The sequence below is a fragment of the Vanacampus margaritifer genome, chromosome 20, assembly GCF_051991255.1.
Source record: "Vanacampus margaritifer isolate UIUO_Vmar chromosome 20, RoL_Vmar_1.0, whole genome shotgun sequence".
Lineage (NCBI taxonomy): Eukaryota > Metazoa > Chordata > Actinopteri > Syngnathiformes > Syngnathidae > Vanacampus > Vanacampus margaritifer.
This window is the reverse complement of record NC_135451.1, coordinates 4,223,938-4,241,344: the sequence shown is the minus strand read 5'-3', so window position 1 is coordinate 4,241,344 and position 17,407 is coordinate 4,223,938. Positions and strand designations below refer to the sequence as shown.

Genomic DNA, 17,407 nt, shown 5'->3' with positions numbered 1-17,407 from the left:
CTCACCACAGTTTGGCCATGGAAGCCCTGCATCAAATACAAATCTTTGCTCTGCCTGGAAGGTCCATAAACTCTGTCTGAACTCTTAAAAAAGGCAGAATTTGTTAAAGTAAATAAATGTTTCATTTTCCCAAATGCCCATTTTCTCTTCTTTATCTATTCTTTCTTGATTGCTGTTTCTGTATGTTGCATACATCGACAAAATAATTTACAAGCTTCTTTTCCTTCTCTATTTGATGCTTCAGGAGCTGATCCCTCTCATCCTGTGTACCGCCTGCCTTCACCCAGAGTCCAAAGAGAGAGACCAGCTTCTCCACATCCTTTTTAACTTAATCAAGAGACCAGATGACGAACAGAGGTGTGTGCACACTTTGATGCATGTGTAGATAGATTCCACAAATGTGTCGAAGTCAGTGAAATTGACGCATTGTTTGTTTGTTTGTTTGATGAAGACAAATGATCTTGACGGGATGTGTTGCCTTTGCGAGGCATGTGGGTCCCACGCGTGTTGAGGCGGAGCTTCTTCCTCAGTGCTGGGAACAGGTACACTTTACTTTGGCCATCTAAACAACTTGTCCAGAATTCTCCATCTTGCTGTCCTCTGTGTAAGGTACTGATACAGGGTCGGGGGTTGAGTTAAACGCCACTATTCATGACCAAAGTGTGAAGTTAAGCTTTAGAGAAAATACTGATGAGCGTCAACCATTTTACATGGGAAATGTATTGTTGTTGGGAATGATAAGAATATTTGAAAAGTGTTGTCTTTTGAAGATGAAAACAACAACATACAATTGTTACAATTTTCATGATTTATTTTTTTGTGTTATGAACATATTTCTGTTTCTGTTTTGGAGACTGAGAATCTCCTCCTTAAAGACAACTTGCGCTTTCCACATGGTCAGCATGTTGATGATGGTCAACCTTGTTTCCATTCTGCAGCAGCTGTCCTTCCACCTTTTTTGCACAAGTTTACACTCGTACGTCCTCTTTCCTCAGATTAACCACAAATATCCAGAGAGAAGACTTCTTGTGGCAGAGTCTTGTGGAGCTTTAGCACCGTACTTTCCTGTAAGTTGCCATTTAACCCTATAAAACCAAACATATCATTAAATACAAGGCATTTTGAGCAATGAGTATAATATTTTTCCCCCCCATTAAAACCCTAACGTATATGATCTGACACATGGATTGCACGGATAATCCATTAGAGGGCAGTATCACCCATTGGATGGCTTTTCCAGCAACCTTGCAAGATCGCTCCAATTGAAAAAGAATAGACACCTACAGTATACTTATAGTGGGAAATGTTTTTTCAGATTTTTGGAAATACTAATATGTTTGATATGTCTGTGTATTATTATATTTTTGACAGTTATGTACGAATTTAAAGAATTGTGACCGGATGTATCAAATATGACACACACCAAAAGTCATATATGGAAGTTGATTTTCAAAAAAACATGGTTTTGTTTATTTGTTCAAAAGGACCAATAAATACTCTATTTACAAAGAATCAGAATTTTCATATATTTTATGCCTTAACTTAACTAAATGGCTGTCTTAACTAAAGCAGGCTTTATAGGGTTAACATCTGATTGGACAGTTGGTGGAAAAAAAGGACCAAAAAAAAAAGTCTGGTTTTGATTCTGTTCCTACAGAAGGAAATCCGAAGTTCGCTAGTGTTGTCCATGTTGCAGCAGATGCTCACCGAGGACAAGGCTGACATGGTCCGAGAGGCTGTGGTCAAGAGTCTTGGGATTATTATGGGTTACATAGATGATGCTGACAAATACTCACAGGTATTTATTTGCTAATACTACTTTTAATGAAATTCAAAATGGACAAAAGTATTGGTACACCAGGCAGCTCATTGAAAATTTGTAAAAGTTTCTAGTCGTCTAGAAAGACTTTCTAGGCTAGACTAGAAAGGTTGTAGAGTGAATCTGTGGGAATCTTTTGCCAGTTCGTCCAGAAGATCATTTGTTAAGTCAGGTCACTAATGTTGAACCAGAGGCTTTCTCCCTTTCAGACTGCGAGCCAGTGACATTCTTCCACTACAAACCTTTCCCACAACGCATTTGTGCTGTGGGCCATAGTCCTGCTGGCATGATAACGGGCCTTCCCATAACTGTTCCCACAAAATTGGAAGCATAGAATTCAAAGAAAATTAAGTGAGAACTAAGGAGTCTAGCACCACTTTTGACTAACAGTTAACTGATTAAAAGCTGTCTCCCAAGATGTTGTCTAATGGTGTTCAAAATTCATCCATCATTTGCTTGTTTGTTTTTTTGAGCCGTTGTATTTTTTTTCAGGGTTTTGAGCTGATGCTGCTGTCGCTTGGCGACCCTTCAGAGAGAGTAGTCAGTGCCGTCCACCAGGTCTTCATTCCCGCGTTCGCTGCATGGACGACAGAATTGGGAACCCTTTACACTTCACTCATCCCTTCTCTCTTGGCACGGATAGAGAAACTCCTCATGGTACGTGCTAACATATTGACTTTGGCATGGACGCCTTTACTCCTCTGAAAGTTCAATATCTGTTTTTGTAGCAGGGCGAACATGGCCTAGATGAGCACAAGCTGCACGTGTTCCTGTCAGCGCTGCAAAGTCTGATCCCGCCCCTTTTTGCTGTGGTGCTGCAGAATGCACCCTTTGCCAGCCAAGTCAAACTGCACGGAGACATACCTGCAATTGAGGGTACGGGTGCGAGGCACGAAGAAACTCCTCTCTGTGTTTATCAGCTGGTAGCGTTTGTTTGTCCTTGCAGTGACTCGCTTCCCGAGGCCGGCTTCTCCCCTCCAGGATGTGGCCACCATCATCGGCAGCAGGGAGATGCTCAGTGCCCTGCTGCTTCTCTACGATCACCAACTGGAGCATGAAGGCACCACCGGATGGGAAAGCCTGCTTTGGGTGGTCAATCAGCTGTGAGACACACACAAATACCGTGAATGTGTTCAGACGTCAAACCTGACCGATTCATTTTCTCTGAAGACTTCCTCAGCTCATCGAGATCGTGGGTCGCATCAACGTGACATCTTCCACCTGCGTTCATGAGTTTTCTCGCTTCTTTTGGAGGTTCTGTCGAACTTTTGGCAAAATTTTTACCAACACGAAGGTGAATCAGATCTTTATGGAAATACTCATATGTTGAAGCCTTTTCAGTTCACTGTGTGCCTCACTTTAATGACTTTCCATTGTCTGTTCCCTTGGTGATTTTAATATATCTTATCAGGAAATGTCTTGCAATTAAAGTGATGACTTTTTCTTATCACAATTTTGCAGGTTAAACCTCAATTTCAAGAGATTCTTCGTTTGTCTGAAGAGAATGTCGGTGAGTGTGGAACATTTAAACTATGCAATTGCTACCACATTAAAAGTAAGGCTGTCTGTATCTTTCCTGGGAGAAAGATGTGACAACTTCAAAAGTGGCAACTTAAAACTCATTTTTAAATAGTTACCGACCTAAATTGCTCTGTTTTTCCCCTCCATAGATGCTTCATCTGGGAATGGTATTCTTACCAAAGCCACTGTCCCCATCTACGCCACAGGAGTACTGACATGTTATAACCAGGTAGGGTGATGTGGTGGTGGGAAAGCTAAATTTCAAATCAAATCTAGTGAACCATTAATGCATCTTTTCATTTTTTTCCCCTCTCAATTAGGGATGTTTGATACCACCTTTTTTTTATCCAGACCGATACCAGTCGAGTCCCAGTACTCAGTTCTTGAGTAGTCACTGATACTAAGTACCGATACCATTAATACTTTTGATACATAAAATTTCTCAAAAAACAATTTGATGTGATTTTTATGTATCTCAAACAAGCACATCAATAAAAACATGACAGAGGAAAGAAAAGGCACAATATGATGCAAGTTTAAGAAAAGGCAGAAGAAAGCGAAGCTTATCAAGTTCATACCCCCTTTACATTATAATAATTAAAGATCCAAAAAACATACATAAATAAATCCATACATTTTAGAAGATTAAATGCAAACCTACATGTAAACAAAGCTTAAGTCTACATTATAAAATTGTACATACATATCTACATACATATAATTTATTTACATCAAACCAACTTTTTTATTTTTAACAATTCCAATTTGACCATCAGTAATAGGCATAGCTGTTGCAAATCTCCGCCAGTTCAGACAATATTTGTGTCGTTTGCAATAAAATTGCATTTTTAAAACATTAGACTTTCCAAATATCATTAATATATAAAATAAAAAGCTTGGGTCCCAGGGTATATCCCTGTGGTACACCACATGTAATATTATGTCATACTTGGTATCAGTACGCGCCCATCCCTACTCTTAATATTAGATATAAAAAACATTTTCCCCCTGTGTCTCAAGGAGGAGGATCGCAAGTTGTTGGTGGGTTTCTTAGAGGATGTTATGACAACCCTGTCTTTGTCCCACGCACCTCTCGACAGCCTGAAAGCGTCTTTTGTAGAGCTGGGGTGAGACACACACACACACACACACACACACACACACAGGTTGCACATTAATTAAAATGTCTCATCTTTTTTTTGATTTCAGTGCTAATCCAGTGTACCACGAGTTACTGCTCACTGTTCTTTGGTACGGAGTAGTACACACCTCTGCACTGGTCCGATGTACGTCAGCACGGATGTTTGAGGTAAAGAAAAATCTAAACAACAGTTTTAGACAAGCATCAGTTGAACAAATTATATAGCTAATAATGTTGTTTATAAAAATGTAATTGAGATTTTTGAATGCAATCCATTAACATGTAATCCATTTTGCTGCATATGTGCTAGCTTTGCTTGCTGTTGCTGCTGTTTAACCTGCATCTCATGTTGTAAAGCCTGTAAATGTAACTGTAATCGCCGATAATGAGTGCCTGGATCCCACTGTATTTAGCACCTCCAAGTTCTGATCAGGCATTTTACTGGCCCCAAACCCCACCACATAAATATCTGGACCTGTCACTAAAATGCTAAAGTCAGCAAAAGAGTTTTGGAAAGTATAATTTAATTGGACGTGTGTAGTTTCAGTACTTCAGGTCATTCAGGAAATCTAATACCGCAGTTATTTTTCAAAGTCGCTGCCTGTTGGCTTTTTTATTCCCTCAATGCAGTTGAATTGTACATTTTCCAGGCTCCAGGCAATGAAGCGCTGACCAAAGCAATGTAACTAAACCATAACAAATCACATCTACCTGTCCAATGAGATGTGTACATGTACTGTAGTCCTAACAGTGGAACCAGGCCTCACTTGATGTAAACTTGTGGAAGGAGGAGTGCTCAGCTGAATCTATGTTCCCCCTTATTGTGAAGTACTTCCCCATTCCCACACGCACACGCCTCACTGTCACCATCCCATTATGTGTAGCTTGTCCACCATTTTGCACATAACCACAGGTTGAAATGTGGTGGCCTACCACAGATCCTGGATCAGATTACGTTATTGTTCTCAATTGAATGGAAAATGGATTCAATCTGATCTGGAGTCTGTTCTTAGAGCCCACAGATTAACATTTAGCCATATTATCTGTTGGGTGTTGATTGTAAATTTAGAAAAGCGTAGCTTGCATTCTATTTGTTGCTCCTTGTTTTTATGTTCTGCCCTACCCTTTTTCTTTGCATTATTTCACTATATTATTTATTATTTTCTCTCTATCTATCCTATCTATCGGCGGTGTCGCTCACTTTTGTCCAATGCACCGCCCTCCTCTGTGACATCACGTCTGGCTCTGTCCAACCCGATCAGCTGCTGGTGAAGGGGGTGAATGAGACGCTGGTCGCTCAGAGAGTGGTGCCGGCTCTCATCACACTGTCCTCCGACCCAGAAATGTAAGTGGATCAACAATAACAACGGTAACAGTCTACTGCGCGGCGTCTCTCCCCCCCCCCTTCTCTTTGCCGCCTGACAGCCATCACACTGCAGCAGTCAGCCTATCCGGAGCAACAACATCAATCTTGAATATTTTATAATGATGACAAACTCATTTGCAGTGCTTGTATGGAATTGCACCTGTATAGGATCTGGCTGAGCATCGCATACGTTTTTCATCGTTTTGTCAGTTTACATGACTCGTCTCGCTTGGATGTTTGCACGTTGCCGATATTGCACAACCCCAGCATGCATCACCTCAACGCTCACCCCAATCCATTGAGGCTAAAGCCCTCCTCCTGACCAAACCTTCAGCTCGCGGCTGGTTTTCACCCCCAACTTTCTCCATTTTTTTCCCCTCTTTCTTTTCTCTCTCTTCTATATTATCCCTGCTACCTTCTGTCATCACCTCCCCTACCCTCTCTCCCCCTCTTCTTCTCTCATCTCTGTGGTGGGTTTGCAGTTGATTCTCCGAGGCATGAGTGAAGCATTAGTAGATCGCCGGGCGGCCCCGGCCCTTATAACGCTATGCAATGGGCCTGAATTGTGAGTCACTCGACGACAGAACACCTCCCTGTGACCAATGTCTGCTCGCAGGCTGCATCCGAACGGTGTCAAAAATCATATTTTACATAGCTTGCTCATAGTGAGCAGCTGTGAATGTTAAGCTAACATGTCATCTTGCTGTCCCATTGGAATAATTCATGGGAAGGCTTAGCCAACATCCTGCCTTCAAGCTTGGCTAAACTGAAATGCTAATTGGCCATGGAATGAGTTCATGAATTTATTTTGCCACATCCACATTTTTAACGAATACGATGAGGAAGTGAGCATTAACACTCTTGGAATGCAGCCTGTTTCGTCACATCATTCTCGCTCTTGGCGCACACTATTATGACATTTCCGTTTCTTTTTAATAGATCATTGATAACATATAATTAGACACAGGGTTTCTGCAAGTCATTAAAAAGCATTAAACGTGATTAGATTTTGTTAAATTTCAAAAAGCATACAATACGATATCCAGAGGTATTAAAAATTTGTTGCTAAATAATTGTTGTTCCTGCTTGATTTTGCTTACGGCGTTGTATAAAAGAGGCACCATAACACAATTTAGCAATAATAACTGTGATACAAATATAAGAATTTGTGGGGAATGGTGGCTAGTTGTATTTTACAATGAACAAAATGGCCTGTAGTTCAGGAGTTGTTTAATGTTCCAAATGCCAATTATTCTCAATTTGAAAAGAAAATGTAATGCTCCTGTCACCAATGTCCAAAATGAAACACTAATATCACTTAGTGGCAGAATATTACCTCAACATTAACGTGAGACAACGTTTCACACTGCTTTTTACTGTTTAGTATATATTTTTAAATTCAAATGTCTTCATGAAATTTACTATAAATTGCCGTATCAATGAACTAAAAGTTACAACCACATGTGTATTTGGTAATCATATTAGTCTACCTTTATGTTTATCATTTAACAAGAATATAAAAAACTTTGGATATAGATCAAATATATTAAGTGATTCATTTGCGATTAATCGTGACTTTGCTATGGAAATCATGCGATTAAAATTGTAATCAACTGACACCCCTAATATATAAACAGTATATGCATATACCTGTGTGTGTGCGTGCGTGCGTATGTAGTAAGCTGTGGGCATTAAATTAGTTTTAAGTTGCATTGAAAACCATTGAATTAGATTTGCTGGTAACTGCAATTGTAAGGTAATCTTTATTTATATAAATTAAATTCCGTACTATCCATATCCACATCAGCAACTTTTGCAAATTAAAAGATTAGTTGTATCTTAAAAATGAATGTGGAAATTAAATGCCTTAATGCTTAATTTTAATTTTTGTATGGGTTGTTACCTCAAAAGTTATTATTGAAGTTGAAATAGTTGCACGCAAACAAAATAAAGTTAAATTTCAGTTAAAAAAATTATATATATATATATATATATATATATATATATATATATATATATATATATATATATATATATAGGAAAAACGTTGTAATTAAGGGAAATGTCAAATTTCAACAGTTTGCCTCCAGCTCCCGTCTCCTACTAAATTAATTGACTTAATTTATGTACGTGTAATCATCTGCACACAAAAAATAATATATATATTATTTATAGCTTATTAGGCTACGGTCATACTCGTCTGACCGAAGTTTAAGTGAAAGTGGCTCCTGAATTTAATTGTTTGACAGCCCTAGGTTAGATTATGTCAGTTGTTTTGTAAAACAAATACTAAAGCATAATACACTCGTGCAATTATCACACAATATTTTTTTACCTAGCAAATATGTGACTTTTATAATATGAATAACTTATCACACAATTACATGACTTCTCTTTTCTCTTTTTGGTGTCCTTTTTTTTAAAATCTAAAGTAAACAGAGATAGAAAACATAGCTCTGGTGTTACGCTTTTCTTTGTTAAGTACGATGATGCCGTACCTGCCCTAAAGTTTTCATTTCATTTTTTGTTGAATCACATAAACACGTAACTTCTCAGCCAGATCAGCAAAATGTGAAAAACCTGTAAAATTGAACATGCAGCCATCAGCAGAACTTGTCTAAATGTTTAGTTTATGTAGCTGGCATCAGCAGTTTCTTTTTGGCCTGCTTATATTATTACAGTATTGTTATTTCAAAGCCTCTGCTCGTGGAGTTGTTTTTAGGCAATTTGTGTGTAGGTGCCTTCAATGGACAACTAGACCTACATATACAGTACATGGCACAGTGGTTCTGAAAAGTCACCATACCTTTTTATGTGCTTAGCTCTGTGAGGATATCCACAATTCCTGCCTTTGGTACTATAATGGAGACCGTGACACAGAAAGAGGTAAGAAGTCCAAAAATATCTCCACAATTGCACCCCAATTGCAATGTACTTTAGCGATTATCAATGTTTTGTGTCCGTTTCAGCTGCTGGAGCGTGTCAAGATGCAGCTGGCATCCTTCCTAGAAGACCCTCAGTATCAAGATCAACATTCGTTGCACATGGAGATCATCAGGACGTTCGGACGTGTCGGACCCAACGCTGAGCCGCGCTTCAGAGACGAGTGTATGCAAAAATTATGAGAACAAAAGAAAAAATCTAACGTTTGGTATTTACCTGCCATTTGTGCTCCTTGGTCCAGTCGTGTTGCCGCACCTGCACAAACTGGCGCAGGCTAACAATGGCCAATCGGTGGAGAGCAAGCGGATCGACATCGCCACGCAGCTGTTTGAGGCCTACAGCGCCCTCTCCTGCTGCTGTATCCTTTTTCGCCGCCACGTGTTTGGGGTCACTTCACGTTGAGCCGCACTGGTCTGATAGTGGCCTTGATCCTCACGGTACGCATCAAGAGTGGCCCCCGGCTTGTGGTCCCGTTATGTGTGTGCTTTGGCAGAGGTCGTCTGTCGTTTGGCAGGAAGCGAAAGAAAGAAAATAAGCTTGCCCCCCCACCCCTATTTTTGGGACTAGACGTAATTACAAGGTTGGTTAAGCAAAGGAGAGGATGAGGGAGAAAGAGCGTGAGAGAATCACAAGTGATCATCAGCTTCAGCGCTCGGTTCAATTTACCCAGAATAGCTCTTCCATTTCCCCACCTCCCTCTCTTCTCTTCTCCTGCTACGTCTCTTTGCTTTGCACATGCTCCCGTGTCTCCCATGGGAGCCCCGCCCCCTTCCAGCGCGCACATCGGCAGCAACGCCGCCGGTCAGAGATTCATTCCTGTGGGTCATCGTCAGGCTGTCATTTCACAGCGCAGGCCTAGCTAAAAGGGACGCTGGCCTGACCTCCCACGACACTGCGCTCTCTTCTCATCAGCAACGCAGCCTCTGATATTGAACGTTCACATCACTGCAAAAATAGAGATCAAACAGGTGGTCATGATGATGGAATGTTTGGAACTGTTATTGGAATCTGACGTATTTGGCCAAAGAAGTTTTTTAGAAACAACTTGACATTTTGGTGAGGTGTTAATCTGTGATTGGCTGGCGACCAGTCATAGACAAGACATATTGAATGGACTTCAGCTTCCTTTAACTTGGAACACAATAACTGGTATATATAACTAGTTGGTTGAGGTAGGCTGTACAATTAATCGAAATTAAATTACGATTTCAATTATTACACTCCACAATTACAAAATCAGCAAAATCGTTAAAAAAAAAGGATTATTAATACTAATTTTGAGTTGTTTAAATGTCTACATTTGCACCTTTTTACATTTTAAAACCTCTAATTTAATAACATTTTGTTTCATCCAAAATGAACTTGCCTAATTACAGTGCTTCAAGTAATTTTATGTGTCTTAACAGTTTTTATTAAACATTTTCTTGTTTTGTACCGAAGAATAAATGATTGTCCTAATCGTGATTTAAATTATTGCCAAAATAATTGTGATTAATATCTTCTTCATTATGGAGCAGCCCTAGATTGACGTAAGAAATAAAAAGAAACGAATCGTGTCAGGTTTACTAAAAGAATGTGGTTATTTTTTCGATAGACCATTTTTGACCAGCAGTAAGTAGGGTGTCTTACTCAGACATTGGGAAAATATCTCTAAAAGTTTGCACAAAAATGATGACAGGCTATGATTTGGCATTCTCCATTATCTTGTCGTAGCGATTGATAGAGCAGTGTGCAAGAACCTTGGATCCCTTGCAGTATTGTGGCAGAGATTTAAAAAAAAATTGGGTTCTCACTTAGTACTCCAGTTTGGGAGTCACTTGTGCACATAAATACAAGAAGAACAAGGAAGTTGCTTCATGTAAGCCAAAACTGTATCATATTTACTGTGCCTCGCAAAACTATTATTATGTTCCTTTACTATCCTCCATTCTGACCAATTGGCCACATTTCAGACTTCAAACATAGTTATAAAATGTAATGTATTAATTTTTTTCAGTGAAGAATCAACACCAAATGGGACACAATCATGTGAGTGGAATGAAATTCATATGATAGTTTAAACTTTTCTCTCTTTTTTTTACAAATAAAAAAACTTTTTTTTGTGAGGGGACGCAATTTTTTTTTATCGAGTTGATGTAACTGTACTTCCGGGTCAACCTTGGTGTGACCAAAAGTGATGAGAATGGAGCATCCACACCCGCGCATTTGACGCTACAGTACATAAGTACATAAATGCCCGGAAGTACATAAATGCGTAACAATAAATAAAAAGTTTTTTGCGAGATAATACAATCTTTTCTCCCCTACCATGTCATCTTGGGGGCTCTGTAGAAGTAGGATGATGGCTGCTCTGACAAAAGGGGGTGGATACTTTTGCACATCCTACTTTTCAGTTATTTGTAAAAAAGTAGGTGTATATTTATATATTTATTTAAATTATTATATATTTATTTAAAAGGAGTATATATTTATTTTTGTTTGTTTTTAATCTAGTATAGTAATATGTTTATGTTTGAAGCCTGAAATTTCGCAAAAGGTCAAAAAGTTCAATGGGGGGGGCTAATACTTTTGCCATACATTTTAGCTGTAGCAGGTCTTGTCCCCCACCCAACATATGATGCGGTCCTTAACCTGGCATGCACAGTCATATCGGAGGAGGTGATGATCAACCACTTCCTGCCGGGCCTCAGGTGTCTCCGGGCCGACATGGAGCAGCTCTCTCCAGAGCACGAGGTCAGCAGACCGACCGCCCGCCCACACGCTCATTCAACTTCCCACACAGTGAAGTCGTGACCGTATGACACTCCACCCAAACTCCTACTGCTTTTATTTCCGTCTCCAAATCTCACGCGAGCCCTTTTCATGTGAGCGTTTTTCCCGAGGTGACTAACAATCAGCCGACTCTTGCTTCTTTGGAATTTGTTTCCAGACTGTCGCCCTATTAAGGAACCTGCTAACATACAAATACCTTCTTAACGTCATCATCGTGTTTATGTGTCATTTTTTTTCCTCCATAGGTGATTCTGAGCTCAATGGTCAAAGAGTGTGAGATCAAAGTGGAAAATAGAGGAATGGGAGATGCACAAGGGTGAGACAAACGGCCGTCTTGTGTTGTGTTAATTTCACCAAGCATACGTTGGGTTAAGCGTACAATTACTTACTATATAGATGAAACAACAACAACAACGCTACAAATGTGTTAAAATGAGAATCGCTTACCAGGGCGTACTTGGTTTACTTGTCATAGTCAGTTACCACCTCGGCCCGGTTGTTCAAAACTTGGTTATATCTTTAACCACTGCTTAAGTACATTTAACCAACTGTTAACTTTAACGGCATTGTTATCTTGTTGTTCAAAACTCTGTTAACTATAAACGGCTGTTAAAGTTAACACACCTAAGTGTGGCTAACTCTGCATCCGTGGATAATACTGCCTTCATGATCCCCAAAGCGCAAGAAAAAGAGTCTTATCGAGTGCTTGACTTTAACATTGGTGATTATTCTGAGAAGAATAGAGTAACGCACACGCTACCACTTAGCAGTAGTACAATGCCAAGTGTCATGCTGAGTCAAAAGAGAAAGAATAAAAATGTGTTTTTTAAGACGAGTTCTAAAAATGGACAGCGAGGGGGCTTGCACAACATTTAGTGGGATGTGATTCCAAACCTGTAATGTTTGCTTTCACATCAATAATCAAACAGACAACAACCCTGTGAATAGCGGCTAATTATTTAATTCAAATTAATTTGAATTTTAACTCTTTTACTGCCAAAGACGTTAAATGACGTTCTGCAAAAACCTACGGAGGAGCGCCAAAGATGTTAAAAGACGTCCTCCCATTTTTTATTTTATTTTATTTTTTTGAAACGGGTGCTGGCAAGGCTTGCGGAGCTGTCCTGAAAGTTTCAAGCAGGTCTCGTGAGCCTAATGACTATTTTTGGCCCCTAGAGGGCAGCGCTGACTCTCTTTTGACAAGATCGGGTGGGCGTCAGTAGAGGCGGAGCTAGAGCGTCGAGCAGGAGACGAGAACGTTAGACAAAGGAAAAATGGCGACCGGCTGCGGCAGCTCACGCCCGAGCCGTTTTTTTCAAATTCGAAAAGCATCGACCAACAATAAAGAGCACATTGATGACGACGATGATCATCATCGATGATGATGATGACTCCGTGGTTGGAAAGCATTGACGCGGCAGTAGGAGACGTGGGGGGAGAGCTAGGTGGCTGAGGAGGAGCACACGGAGAATGGCGCCCCGTTTGCAAGCAGCTCAACACTTACAAGACTAAAGGCATCGACCAACGCTAAAAGTGCACATTGATGACGACGATGAACATCATCGATGATGATGAAGGTGAATCCGAGCTTGACGGCGAAATTGGAACCGCTGATGCGGCAGCTATGACGGCGTCATAAACGCGGAGCGCAATCGAGCACGCACAGGCGGACGTTCAATCGGACGACGGAGAGTGCCCCGAGTCCAATGCATATTCATCGGAGGAGTGTGTACAGTCTGCTACTTGCTATTTATTCCCCAGAAAAAAAGGCCGTCAAGAAAGTGTAACGTTTGCACGCGAAACGGACAAATGCGAAAGTGAAAGTAAACTGTTGTGCAAGTCCTGGCGTCTCCTTGCACGCAGGAGAGCGTTACAAAAAGAAAAACTGTATTTGAAACATCCACATAATTGTAAATAGTACCACAATTGCACACATTTGTAAATAGTTTGCGAAATTGTTTTGTTAAATTGTTACACTGTTGAATGGAAATAAATGTATTTTGCAATCTAAAAACACTTTTTCATTGTTGTTGAAAGCGTTTTACAGAAGTAAAGCACTATTTAGGTGTTTGTGGCATCATTCATGGACAAAAAGAAGTGTACAATTCACTAGAGTGCATGAAATAACATTGTTTCACAAAAAGCTGTTTTTCTCCGTTTTTTGTTTCAAAACAGAGAATTTCGGTGAAAGTAACCATTTTCTATTGTTGATTACTGAAGAACGGAATAAGGTAGAAACAAACTTTTTTTTCTGATGAAAGATGAGAGTCCAATCTTTCATTTGGTAGTATGTGTGTTTCCATAGTCCAAACACAACATTTTCTGTGGACCTTGAAAGATCAGTCAAAATGCTTAAATCGGCTGGCACTGGCGACAACCCGTTTCTGAAAACGTCTGGCAGTCAAATAGTTATTAAATAATAATATAAAAATGATTTTTAAATAAATTTTAATTTAAAACAGTAATTACAAATATTAGTAATAATTACAATTAGATGAAAAATACACATATTAGAAGTAAGCAAATAAAAACAAGACAAATAATTAAAAACTATTCTATCAAAATATTACACAAAAAATACAAATATTCAAAAATACAAATATACTAAACAAAAAAGAGACAAATATGAGAAACAAAAACATGCAATATTAAATGCAACAAAAATATTGGCAAAAATACAAAAATATTACTCAAAATATTAACTGAAAATACAGTAGAAAAAAATAATTATAATGAATTCAAAAACTATATATATATATATATATATATATATATATATATATATATATTTCACAAAAAATCCTAAATCGCTTCAATTGATTGAATAACGTTTTCTTTGTCAGCAGAAAAGTTCCTCCTTCTTCGGCGAGTGCCAGGGGTTGTTTGCATGTTATCCATTTCTTTCGCCCATCTGGAAGTAAACAAAAAGAGGAATTATGGGACAAACGGCACGGCCGTTAACAAACAGCGTGACTAACCATGTTTTGAACAACGAATGTTTAACGGCCTGTTAGTTAACGGCGGGTTAAGAATCTAACCGGCAGTTAGGGGTTAAACAGTGGTTAAAATAACCGAGAATTGAACAACTGGGCCCTGATGTTTTCTATACCCCTATGTGTGGGTTTGTGTGGTGTACTTGTTGATCATGATGGCACAACACTGAATCCCAAATTTTAGGTCATTTTAGGAGCAGGGGTTTGGGAGTTAGGGGTAGCCGAATTTGGACATTTTCAGCAAAAAAGGGCGTGGCCGCCTTCCTTTGATCATTTATATCTCAGGAAATGCTGGGTCAATCTTCACAAAAAAAGTATTGTTGGAAAGGGAATCCAACAAGGATTCCAAATCTGCAATCTAGAAGTTTGGTGCATATTTTAGTAATTTGACCTTTTGACCTATAATTTGACATTGAGGATCACTGAGGTTATGGATTTTATTTATTTATTTTTTTTACTTCTTATTGCTACTAAACTTTTCTTTTTCTTTTTTACATCTCTGAAAGTTTTATATGTTTTGGATAACATGTGAGATTGCATTTAATGAAAAATGTTAAGGTCACGTGATCACAAGGTCATTTTCAAGTTTGAATTATAGATTAAATTAAAAGGTCATGTTCCTAAAATATGCACAAATCTTCTAAAAAAGAATCCTTGTTGAATTTACTTTCCAACAATACCCATTTTATGAAGACTGACCCAATAGTTCCTTAGATATGAGTTCAAAGGAAGGCGGCCACTCCCCCTTTTTTTTGCCCAAAACACAATTCAGCAAGCCGGAGCTCCTGAAGCCCTATTCCGATATACCTCAAATTTGAGATTTTATGTTGTGCAATCACTATCAACAAGTACACCAAGTTTCATTGAAATCCAAATCTTCTTGGTTAATTAAACCCATTGGGTGATTTGGCAGGGAATGGTCCAAAATACCCTTTCATCGTTAGTGAATTTTATTCTTCACCTTGAAAAAAAAGAAAAGGGAAAACACATCACACTAAGATTAAAGTTAAGGTAAGGTTTAACACTAAAAATTGTTAGAATTTGGGATCATTTGAGTGAGAATTAGATCAGTTTGTCTATGGTGTGTCTATATATCATTAAATTGTACTTTGCTTTGTTTTGTTTTGTTTGTCAGCTTCATACACTTTCTGAGTTTTGGCAGAAAATCACATTATAAGTAACATCAGACAACATTGAGATCATTCATTGTGGTTTATTGTGCTATTAGGCATATGCAGTTTTCAGTAATTAGTTGAGCAATAACAAGCTTGCAACTGCTCATTCCAAAGGGGAAGTAATTGAGCCGTTTGACTGTAAAACATCTGGTAGGGGCTGTACTAGCCAAACAGTATCCTAAGCCACACTTAGCAACTCATGCAAACACATTTAGACTCAAGAAAGATCATATTTAAATTCGGACCAAAAGTCACACTATTGTAAGTCAAAGCGAAGCTTGACTTTGCTTTTTTTGTCTGTAGCTCCATGTCCATTGCATCCAGTTTGGTGGGCGAGGATGCCAAGACCAAGTTCCTAAGCAAGATGGGTCAGCTGACCACGTCGGGCGCCATGCTGGCCAACGTTTTCCAGAGAAAGAAGTGAAGCGCGTCAAGCGAAGCTTCGCAACATCGGATGACCGTCCCCATCTGTTATGCTCCGAGCAGAGGACCAATCACGTGACGTGCATTTTTAACAGATGAACTGATGGCATTGACTTGCTTTTATCTCAGTCAGTGTTTTGTTTGACATTTTCATTTACGAAAAGAAGCGCCGCAGAGGATGAAAATCCAGAAGCGGGATGTCTTTCCTGGATGTTGCAAGACCTGAAGACATGACTGAAATGTCATGAACAAATATTTTTTCATCAGAGGAGGACATGAAATGGAGCTACCTGCAGGAGGTCACCTCCGATTTTTAACAGGTGTCGTTTTGGAGCAAACAATGGACGGCCGATGATATAAGCAAAATGGCAGGCTTTCAATCCTGAAAGTGACTACAAATGTATGTGTGTGCGTGCGTGACTGTGGTTCAGAAACATCGCCTACTTGAAGTTCGAAATAATCGTCTTGCCTTTGTTTCTTCAAATGTCTGTCTCTGCTGTCCATTTTGATAGCTTCTATTTTATAACTTATTTATATCTTACTGAAGGAGAACACTTTATTTCCAACGTCCAAAGAAATTTGCACTTCATTATTTTGGTCTTAAATATCTTTATGCACATTCAAAATGATCACTACTGTTGTGTTTGGTTGTTTTGCTTTGTTTGACCATATTATTGTTTCCGTCTTTCTGATTGGATAGTGGGTATTCCGTTCAGTTTTTGGGAGAGATAAGATCTGAGGTGAAAACATAAATAACTCTCGTGCATTGAACTGAGAAGTTGGTACTTGTGTATATTTGGAGTCTGTGTCATGGTGTAATAAAAGATGCTTTGTGTATTTACATGTGCATTTGTCAGTTATTCATGTAAGTGCAAAGAAAAAGTGCTTTATGGCTCAAAGTGCCGACAGGTGCTAAAGGCAATAAAACAAAAGTCATTGGACAGACAAACACACGGTTGTTGTGGTAGCCCCACCCCTCAGAGTCAATGCTTTGATGTGCTCAAAAGTCTATTAGCAACAAACCAAAGTCCAGAATATGGGGCATTCCCAATTGTTTTCTCCAAACTTTAAACCTCATCTGTTTTAAAATCAACAGTCTTGCAGAATGTAACCTTAGGAGTAACAGCTGTTATATAATTTAATGGCAGTTTTTAATTCAATCTTCAATTTTTGATGTAACCTCAAATATCTGTCTTTTGTGTTTTGCAATATTAGTGGACAAGCTATGTTATCCCCCAAAATTTTAATTTAAAG

At 39.0% G+C, this 17,407-nt stretch overlaps 1 protein-coding gene across 8 annotated transcripts in view; it reads left to right on the top strand.

Moving 5' to 3' along the window:
* The window catches only part of relch (RAB11 binding and LisH domain, coiled-coil and HEAT repeat containing), a 31,848-nt gene extending 14,858 nt beyond the window's left edge, over nt 1–16,990 (top strand). For 5 of the 8 annotated variants that reach the window (XM_077554128.1, XM_077554127.1, XM_077554123.1 and 2 more), the window contains 19 exons: nt 245–357; nt 452–542; nt 996–1,067; nt 1,658–1,798; nt 2,312–2,476; nt 2,548–2,695; nt 2,766–2,922; nt 2,990–3,113; nt 3,281–3,329; nt 3,490–3,569; nt 4,361–4,467; nt 4,550–4,649; nt 5,744–5,826; nt 8,670–8,733; nt 8,817–8,955; nt 9,032–9,148; nt 11,435–11,523; nt 11,808–11,878; nt 16,034–16,990. In XM_077554128.1, coding sequence (XP_077410254.1) covers nt 245–357; nt 452–542; nt 996–1,067; nt 1,658–1,798; nt 2,312–2,476; nt 2,548–2,695; nt 2,766–2,922; nt 2,990–3,113; nt 3,281–3,329; nt 3,490–3,569; nt 4,361–4,467; nt 4,550–4,649; nt 5,744–5,826; nt 8,670–8,733; nt 8,817–8,955; nt 9,032–9,148; nt 11,435–11,523; nt 11,808–11,878; nt 16,034–16,154 — 2,031 coding nt within the window. In that variant the 3' untranslated portion in view covers nt 16,155–16,990. Of the gene's footprint in view, nt 1–244; nt 358–451; nt 543–995; nt 1,068–1,657; nt 1,799–2,311; nt 2,477–2,547; nt 2,696–2,765; nt 2,923–2,989; nt 3,114–3,280; nt 3,330–3,489; nt 3,570–4,360; nt 4,468–4,549; nt 4,650–5,743; nt 5,827–6,329; nt 6,413–8,669; nt 8,734–8,816; nt 8,956–9,031; nt 9,149–11,434; nt 11,524–11,807; nt 11,879–16,033 lie in introns of all 8 variants that reach the window. The other 3 variants (XM_077554126.1, XM_077554121.1, XM_077554122.1) reach the window with 2 other exon arrangements.
* Nucleotides 16,991–17,407: the final 417 nt, after the last annotated feature.